This window comes from Pagrus pagrus, assembly GCF_965226575.1.
Source record: "Pagrus pagrus genome assembly, chromosome: 9".
In the NCBI taxonomy this organism is placed as follows: domain Eukaryota; kingdom Metazoa; phylum Chordata; class Actinopteri; order Spariformes; family Sparidae; genus Pagrus; species Pagrus pagrus.
Window position 1 is genome coordinate 31,060,760 of NC_140193.1, and position 9,902 is coordinate 31,070,661.

Sequence of the window (9,902 nt, forward strand, 5' to 3'; positions counted from 1 at the left end):
TGGACAGTGGAATAGTGCCCACAGCTTCCCTCTGCCAACTGTACTGAAGAAACATCAACAAGACTAGTGTCTCCATGCCAGCTTCCTGCCATCAGATTAACACAGTCTGGTATGCACTGATAGTAGGCTGGCTGGATCCACAGACTGTGAACAGCAGTCTGTAAAGGACTCTCAGTTTGTGGACTGAGGTTTCATCTGAGCACTTCAAAACATGAGACTGCATAGAAAACTATATCAAAGGCTGCAGCACAAATCAGTTCAGATGCAATCAGTCACAGGCTGAAGGAAAGCAGGGGCATAATTTCTTCCTTTACACACAGTGAGGACACAGAGCCACATTACAGATCAACACAGTATAACACGGCTCTTCACTGATTTCACACATGAAAATCAGTTTACTGGGAAGTACCACAAAGCCTTTCAAAACTGTTGTGTAATGTCTTGTGGCTCTGACCGGAGATTTCTGGAGTCGGAAAAATATGATGTCATAGTGATGTAAGCAGAGTTGTCTCGACTTGGATTCATGACGGATTATTTCAAGTGAAATAATTAAAACTTCTCTGTTAAGTTGATATTACATTTAGAAAACATTAGTTGATTCCACTAAATACTTTTTATAGTGCGCAAAGAAACATGGTGAGGATATTAGTGGACTCAAAGGGGCAGTTTTTTTCTCACCACTGTTGCCAAGTGCTTGCTCATGGGGGGATGTTGGGTCTCTGTCATGAGATAACTTTTGTTGTGAGTTGGCGTTATTTAAATAAAATTGACTTGACTTGACTTCCTAGCATGCATTGCTTTTCATAGTTTGAAAAAAACATATCTGAAAACTTACTGTGTCTTTCATACATTTTAAGATAAGTCAAGGTTGTGACAAAGGTTAGCACTGAATTCATTCCCCCTGGTGTGTTTACAGCAGTTTCACATATTGTCTTTGTACCAATGCTGGAACAAAGTTGCTCCAATGGGAACAGCTGCAGTTTTACTTTTGTGAAATGACAACTTGACACTTCAGACTGAGAAAATGCTGAAAGGAAATCAAATTTGTTTGTGGTATTTGCGCAGGCTGGAACAGTTGTTGATTCAACTTAACCGGTTAAGGAATTTCTCAAGTTCAGTCAACTTAAAATTTAGTTTCACAAAAAAGACTTACAAGAGGACTAATTATTCAACCTAGGTTACATTAACTGCAATATTAATGCAGCAGTTGAACTTACATTTTTAAGTTAAAACAGCCCAACATTTTTTTACAGTGTAGACACCAATAGTCAGGATATCTTTGACTCTTTTGCACAGATTTTGATCCTTTTTTTCAATCTCTCTTTGACAAGTACCCAAACTTTATGAAACCCTAATATTAAACTGTTGGAATATTCCTTAAGTGCATGAAACAGGATATCATTAATTTGATGGTGGTCCATCATCTTTGTTCACCTGCTGCACTGCCTGCACTGCACTGGTACCAATATGGAAACGTATCTGCCTGTATTCAGTGACCTTTGACCCCTGGTGGTCAGCAGACAGAGGGGTGCCTCTGACATTTGATTACTTCAGCCACACCTGCTGCTGGGCCTGGAATGGGTCACACACCCCGTCTCCCTCCACCTCTGGAAATAGACCCTGTTGCTACATTAGTTACATAAGGCCCTGCTTTGTTGAGTGGTTGATTAATGAGCACAGAAGGTAAGAGACATGTAATATCTATTTCAGTATCAGTGGGTTGTAACATGTTTGAGTTTACGTTCTTGAGAGGAAGTGAAGGTCCAACCTCTTCTGACAGTATTACATGCAGTCTATTTTGGTGGATCTCTTTGGTGGCCTACAGTACATAACAACATCCACATTCCAGGAAAAAATATATTAAATATATAAATATATAGAAAAATAAATGTTGAACTTGTAATGTTAAGTGTAAACAGTTTAATGTAGATCTCATTTGGTTTGGCTGCCGGTGCCCTCGGCATTATGTCAGCCTTGGTCCTGGAAAGGAAGCTAAAACTTCAGAGGGAGCTCAGCAGCTCATTGAAACACACAGAGAGACAGGGAGAAGGACAAACCAGGGTGGTAGTGTTGGTGGGTTATAAAGTGCTGAAGCGGGGAGGAGCCAGCTGTCATTCAAAGAGACCTACTGTGTTACCACTCCAATTGAGCCAGTCAGCAGCTTTACACCTACTGGGTTAGGGTTAGCTCCATGGCCTCTGGAGGAAATCCATACCTTCTTATGTGGTTTGATTTTAGTATAGATATGAGGACTTTCTGTATAAAAAAGATTGAAATGCAATGTGAAATATGCTATTTGTTTAATTTCAGATGTTTTTCTATACTGTGAATGGCAGAATGCACATATGTGCAGGCTTTAATGGCTAGAGAGAGAAAAAGCAAAATAAATGCAGGGTATATAAAGCTAAACAGAACTGCACATTGAATACATTACTGAAACAATCTGACAGGAGCCCTGCAAGTCCAAAATAAAGAGAGGAAGCATGCTTTAGTAAAAGAAAAATACGTCTTCCTTTAATATTAACTCTGGCAGGCATTGGCAGTATTAAATACACATATTGCTTTCCAGTTTTTTCAGGGTGGATTAAGTTTTCAGTTCACATTTAGGCATGTAACCAACTTTATTCCAGTCAACAAGTGTCAAAACTTAATCCGAATGTTCTGTTAATACCAAGGCAAATACCATTGGGAACAATTATTATTTACAGAAGATACAAAAATATATTTCACAAAAAAGACAATAAGGAGCTCTATAAAATTACAAATATATTTCTATTATAAAAAGCTATTTTTAAATACTCTTCCAGCTCAGGTTTTGGATTAGGGAGTGTAACCTGGTCTGTGTGTTGGGGTGATTTATTATTCTGACAATAAATGTTCCAGTGACTCTTTGCAGCTTGTCTTCACTCCTCACAACTTTTCATGGAGTCCATTACCTCATGGCTGTTCAAATATTCTTTTCCTGGGGTTCCCTACAAAGCTAATTTTGACCCTTCTTGCAGTCCTCACAGCCCAGTAGGCAGGTGGCCTGCAGTTAGTAGAGCACTGATGGGTTAACTTTAGATGTGTGCTGGCTAGACGTGATGTCGTGGTGGAGCCACTTAGAAGTTGCTGTGCCATCCAGCTGTATCCTATTGGGTGTTTTTCTGGCATGGGGGCACATGCTGCTCAAGGGGGGTCCAGACATCCTTCCTCCCTCATGGCTTCACTCCAGGATGACTTTGAGCCTCCTCATCACATACCTAACAACAGACAGAGACAGACAGAACTGATTAGAACAGGACTCCCTGGCTCCTGGGTTGCTAGTTCTATTCTCAGAGTGGCGAACGTTTTATAGGCTGGTCATCGTAAACACTGGTGCCGCTAATAAACGCCATTCTCCAAAGCTAACAGGGGGCTGGCCGACTGCCCAACTACAGAGAGACTGGACACCTCCGAGCTGTGAAAGACGGACATTCAGTGGCTGAAACAGAACAGAGCAGAGTAGTGGAAGGAAAAAAATATGGAAATAAGGGCAACGTTTCAACTCCCACTCCTGTCTCATTCCATTCCTGACATTTACAGTTGGAATTTCAGCCCAGGTTTGCACCAGCACACATTCCTTCCACACTTACTCTGATGCAGGTTCCAACACTTACAAGCCCCGTAGTAAAGAAGAAGTCCAACACAAATTAGACATGTATGTCTATTACCCATGACGTTCTGTAAGCTACTAAGCGTCACCCTATTGCCTTCTATTGGGAAACAGCTTCATTCATGAGCATACACAGAGCTCTATGTCTTTGTTGTGCAATAAAGGAAACAGAGATAAGGCCAGAAAAGGATGGGACAAAATAGAAACCCCAGAGTTCTCAGCACTATGTGGTGTGTACACACTGTATTGTGTTTGTAGCAGCACTTTCTTCAAATCTGAGTGATGGGTTAAAAGAGATACCCTGCCTTTCTTTCCAGTGTAACCCCAGATGCCTCATGGTGCACATAACATGCTCCAGCTCCTTCATAGTCCTGACACATCATTGTTTCTTAGAAACCTGAGGGGAGTGACTGCTGTGTCACTTTATGAGTGGTCGTTAGCATAGCTGACATAGGGAACAAACGCTACTGTTAATCCCGAGCAGCGGGCGGCGCCAGCACACAGTCTAATTCATCAGAGGTTCTGACAGCTAGGTTGCATTAGCACTTACTCTCTAATGTCTTGTCAAGGTCGGCGATGAAGTCCTCCAGTTCTTTAGTGTCGCCCAGTTTGGCTGCAAGGGAAAGAGGAGATTCAGGTTTCAGTCTAGTGAAGTGTTTTATTATAAACATCTTCAATCACACATTACAGATGACATATAAGACTGAGGTTGGTGGCAGAAACATTAAACCTCAGTCTATCTGCTGTCTTATACTGTCTTCAATCATATGATTTATACTTTATACTGATATATCACGTTGACCCACGTCTCAACAGTGATTTGATTCTGTCTGCAGCTCATGTCTTTACCAGAGTGAGTAAACCTGGGTTGTTGTTTTTTTTTTTATTAAATGTGCAAAGTCATAATGGTGCGTGTGTTTAAAGCTTTAATTTGTAAAATATGGCCAGAATTAGAAGGCAGTTCCAAAGCTATAGAGGCCATCATATGACCAGAGTAACCAACAACTGCATAGTTTGCCCAGGTGGGGACCTGTGAGCATGGGGGAGTCACCATGGGCAATGGGCATAGGCATGACAGGACAAAACAGCTTGTAGAGTCAGAATATCTTCACATCTTAATTTTTGAACTGAGGATTTCATTTGACCAAACCAGAGGTGATTGTGGAAAGACAAACCAAGACTGTTTTGGCAAGTTTTACTCGGAGTCGAATTTGAATGAAGTATGTTTTATGAAGGCAGTTAAGCTCGTCTTAGCTCGGTAAAAGAGAGAAACTTAAATTCAAACAGTACGTTGTATTTTCTGTTAGTAAGGAAACTAGACTTTTTCCTTTAACGAAAGTGAAATAATTTTGTTTATTTATAACACGACTAGGTGTAATAAAAGCTGGTGAAATGTCACAAACTGGCCACTGGCATGTATATCATAGCTGAAACTCACCTCTTGCTGTATAAAGAGGAATTGTAAATCAAGACAGGGGCTGGCTGGTTAGCATGCTAATTTTGAATGTTTGACAAAAATATTTTGACCATACAAATTTCTCCTTTAAGCCTGAGGACTGTAACTCACGTTTTGGTGACATAAGAGGAGGTGAGCTGGTGGTAGGGGACAGCACCGTGGGGGAGTTGAGCCTCTCATCGCTGAAGCTGAAGCTGTTTCTGTTGAGCGACTCTGCACCTGTTAGAAAAAGAGAGAGAAGACAAAATGCAAACAGATTAGATTGGAGGCGCATTCACTTCTCTGTGTACTGTATTCAACACAACAAACTCAAATCTGATCTGTGTCAGTGGAGCATCTTCAAGGTGTAATCATTGCATTCTCCTCTAATGACAGCCTTCCGCCATGGCCTGTCACACACATGCACGTGCTTGTATTTGCCGTAACGTAAGGTGTGAGTACACACAAACACATACTTTGACAAAATAAAAGTCTCAGGTGTAAAAAATGTACTGCAAAAAAATGATCACTGTAATGACATCTTCTGCTACACTGGACAACGCTGAACAAACACCATTTACAACTACCTCTGTGACCAAATCTCCATTGTGGCTGTTGGTGACAGCAATATAACAGGTTGTCCAGTTTATTTAAATCTCTGATATGTTTAGATTCTGACACGAGAGAGCACATTCTTGCTCTGGCTGCTGTCTCTGTCTCCCCTGTACCACCCAAACTAAAAACAAATGGTTACATAAATGATATAATGGCCACTTTGATTCTGCCAGATCATATTTCAAGCCACCACATAACATATCACATTATCATTGTTTGTGTGTCTGTCTTTGTAAGAGGAGGAGAGAAAGAAGCTAGATTCCAGGACAGAAGCAACTTTTATGTCATCAAATCTGGTAGCAGAAGTATAGAATCATTGTAGGACCTCCTGATCATGCTATGCATGTGACTATGAAGTGTGTGTGTGAAAAAAAGAAGATTAGGCAACACTTAAAACAGTCCTTGTCTATCTCCCTCCTCTCGCTGAACTCCAACAAACCCTAACAGGGTCTCAGATGACTGCTTACTTACTCCCCCCTCTCTGACCTGCAGCACTCCCACTACTCAACACTGAACACACAGCTTGAGAGAAGGGACGCCACACACAACGGGGAGCACCCAGGCGCAAACACACACACAGAGCTGTGGCCTTAACATCGACATTTGACTTGGACATCAAACCCTGTCATTTCTGTTTTCATTCCTGCTCTTATAATCACTTGTGTTGCTCACGCTCTCCCTCCTCCACCTTCTTTTAATTCCTGCCCCTCACTCCAACATACTCTGAGACCCTGCACAGTTTGTGCCATTCATCTGCACGTTGAACAGTCCATCCATCCATCAGGCTACAACACAATAGGCCGTCCCTGCATGGGACAGGTCACTCTTCATTAGACTGCTATGGAGAGGACAGAACTCATGCAGGAATCTGATCCCTTGAGCAAATCAACAAGCTCATTAGCACCAGAGACACAGGTTTGAACACATCCCCCTGCCTTTATCATTGATGTTGCTTGCAGGATCTGTGGTTATGTGGTAATTACACATAAATTGTAGCTGGATTAGTAGACATTATGGGCATTGATGATACTTCATAAAACCACTGGTATCCCAGTCATCATAATTGCCAAATTGCTGTCCCAAAGGAAAAAAGCCCAGAATGAAATGATATTTTATTCACATAAGATTCTATCTTACTTTTGAATGCAAGGCGATCAAGTGTGCAGTTAACTGGGCAGCCTCTCTTCACTGCTAAATGGTTCCACAGACAGCTTTCCCAGAGACTGAAGGCTATAAAGCCCCAACCCACTCACACGTGTTAGGGAAAACATCCTTGCTCATGGGGACCTGAAGCATATTTTTCTCTGTATATCAGTATACGAGGCTATAACCCATGTGGATTAGAGGCTGTAACATGTGACAGTAAAACTTTAGACAAGCAGTCACAATATGGGGGCATGTGCGCCAAAATATGCAACAGTAGCTGACAGTAATCTGATGCCAGAATCTCTGGACTATGAGAGCAAGGACTACTCTCTCGCACTTTCTTTCTGTGTTCATGTGTGTGTGAGAAAACAGCATAGATGCATGTGCTACAGTTTGCCTGTGGCGCCTGCTGTCATCTTGATGGAACATGATAACGTACTGCACAACATTAATGAGGCAAAGTTTTAAGAGTTTCTGACAGAAAGACTAACTTCATGCCCCTGTATTTTGTGTCAGAGTGGGCAGAAGTCATTCAGACCATCAGTCATAAGTGACGCATATGCAGAGAACATATCATAACTTAATCCTTTCTACAGTGCCTGATCTCCATTCTGGAGACTCGGTGTCAATGTTAAGTTGCTGTCTGGAACCTTCCTTGTGTTACGACACACAAATGTATCCATATGACACAAATTGCAGTCTTTCATAGTTCCATGGTCCATCACAGTAATAAGATACTTATTTGTCATAACATGGTCCCTACACCTGATGAATATCCAGCTGGTAATTCATGACTAACTCACTCTCTGAGTCGCTGATGCCGCTGTCGCTGACGCTGGCGCTGCTCCTCCTCTTCACGGTCTTCAGGTGTTCGTCGTACCTGAAGTGTCGCTTCTCCACCGGCGACGTGAAGTCTTCGATCACCGCGTCGAACTCACACAGCACGTCGCTCAGGTCCTCCTCGTTGACGAACTTCGCTGTGAAGAAAATGCCACAAAAAAGAAAACATGAAAACAACTGTTTTACACTATGAGCAACATCTTCTGATCAACTAAGGTTTGAATTGAATCAGGTATTGACAAAAATCATATCATCAAATATCAATGCTGTGTTAATAGAACATTATATTAAAGTAAACATGCAGGAGAATAATGTAAAAGTATTCCAATATGAGAAACATTAAATGCAGGGCTGTAGGCTAATAAAACACATCATATTTATGACTTAAATACTATAAGAACCTTACTACAGTATGAACATGAAGAGCCGTGTTGTTATTACATTATTGTTATTAATGCAGGTTGGGAAAAAAACAAATTCATATTTACCTTGAGTTTTCAACTTTGGAGACTTCATTATTCCAGTAATAGGGGTTGAGATTATCCAGTATATTAAAACGTCTGTGTAATGTATAGATATATACAGTGATGTGCCTCAGTGTTAAGTCCGACTCCTTCCCTCTGTTGCAACACCCTGAAGGTCTCCTCCAGCCCGGGGACTGCCGCGTTTTAATGAGCCCTGCTCAGTGGGGGCGGTGACCGAGGCACAGAGGGGAGGGGAGAGGAGGGCGTGTGTGTGTGTGTGTGTGTGTGTGTGTGTGTGTGTGTGTGTGTGTGTGTGTGTGTGTGCAGTGACCAGTAAAAGTCTCCCGGCTGAAGTTACACTCTTTTGACGTCTCCCTCATAAAAGCGTGTTTGTAAACAACTTGTGTGTCCCCTGCCAGCAGTGTAACACACAGATATTTATAATCATGACCCGGTGCTTTTCATATTGTATCGTCAGGCAGACCATGACAGAACGAGGCCAAACTGAGATTAACATATAGCAAGATCATTTGAGGGACAAGGCTTTTTAGACCTTTACCTTCATGGATTGGTGCTCTTTTAAATGATATTGGACCTCATAATCAATCTAACTGAATTATGCATAGCAGTGATGGCAGGCAAGCCACAGTGAGGCAAACATTTGACTCTAATATAAAAACTGTGTAATGGCGGACAACATAAATAATTACTTCAAGGTTCTAAGTTCATTTGTGTATCAGTTTACAACATAGGGTTGTACAACAAAATGTAAGTTGTAGTCTCCTTAACAACATGTTTTTCATGGTGGAGTGTTGAAGATGAGTTCAAGAGTCTCGCAGCAAGAGGGAAGAAGCTGCTCTGTAGTCTGGTGGTATGGCAGTGGATACTTCTGTATCTGTTGTCTGATAGCAGCAGGGTGAACAGACTGTGGCTGGGTGGGTGTTGTCTCTTAGACATCTCACAGATGCTCAGTAGATAGGTACCAATGGTGTTCTGGCTGGTTTTGAATTTTACATACAAAGCTAATAAAATATGACACAATGTTAGAGATTAACTACGAGTAGGTAGAAAGCATACATTTAGTTTCACCTTGCCAGAGTACTTTTACTTTCCATTTACGAGCAAATTTTGCTTCTGTTATTTTCCTCAAGTTAAGTTTCGACTGTAGGATACGGCATTCATCAAGAACTTCTGGGTCCCAACAGTCCCAGCAAATGAAACATTATTTCATTAGCATATTTATTCCATAGGGTTACTACCATGAGGTTGTCGGCTTTAAATTAGGTTTAATCTGTTTTATTCTTGTAAAAATCAAATTTCTCTAAATACCCATGGCCCTTTTAATCAGGGATTATGCTTCATTTTCTTAAAAGCACACATTTAATTTTATATTTTTATTATATTTAAAGTTTCTGTCAAATTTTTGAAGTTGACAACATAAGAACTGCACTGTACTCAGAAAGAACCTCAGGCAGGAAGTCATCTGGTTCTGTAACATATGATTTCCAGACAGTGATCTTATCAGGTGCAGGTGTGTCAGAAAAAAACCTTATCACACTGACATAAAAATGAAAATATTTTGTCTAGGCCTGATCCTCAGCATAGGTGAAGTTGGAGTGACATCTGGTGGTAAAATGTCACAATTGCATCTCATGATTTGACCCTTTGAATCTTGGGTAAAATACCAAGGGCGTCACTTTGTGTTGAAAAGTGGTGGGGACCTAATGGTTTTGGACATATGGGATTTTAGGCAATCTAATGGGGAGAT

At 41.2% G+C, this 9,902-nt stretch overlaps 1 protein-coding gene across 2 annotated transcripts; it reads right to left on the reverse strand.

Moving 5' to 3' along the window:
• Positions 1–2,487: 2,487 nt before the first annotated feature.
• rgcc (regulator of cell cycle) lies at positions 2,488–8,302 on the reverse strand (the record flags this gene model as incomplete). Of its 2 annotated transcripts, XM_084362928.1 has the most annotated exons (5): positions 8,159–8,302; positions 7,634–7,807; positions 5,202–5,309; positions 4,185–4,247; positions 2,488–3,242 (listed from the first exon to the last, which is right to left on the reverse strand). In XM_084362928.1, the coding sequence occupies exons 1-5, from the start codon at positions 8,184–8,186 to the stop codon at positions 3,235–3,237; spliced, it is 381 nt and encodes a 126-aa protein (XP_084219054.1). In that variant the 5' UTR covers positions 8,187–8,302. The 2 variants fall into 2 exon arrangements, with proteins under 2 accessions (XP_084219054.1, XP_084219053.1); XM_084362927.1 differs by lacking the exon at positions 2,488–3,242 and having other exon boundaries at positions 4,174–4,247.
• Positions 8,303–9,902: the final 1,600 nt, after the last annotated feature.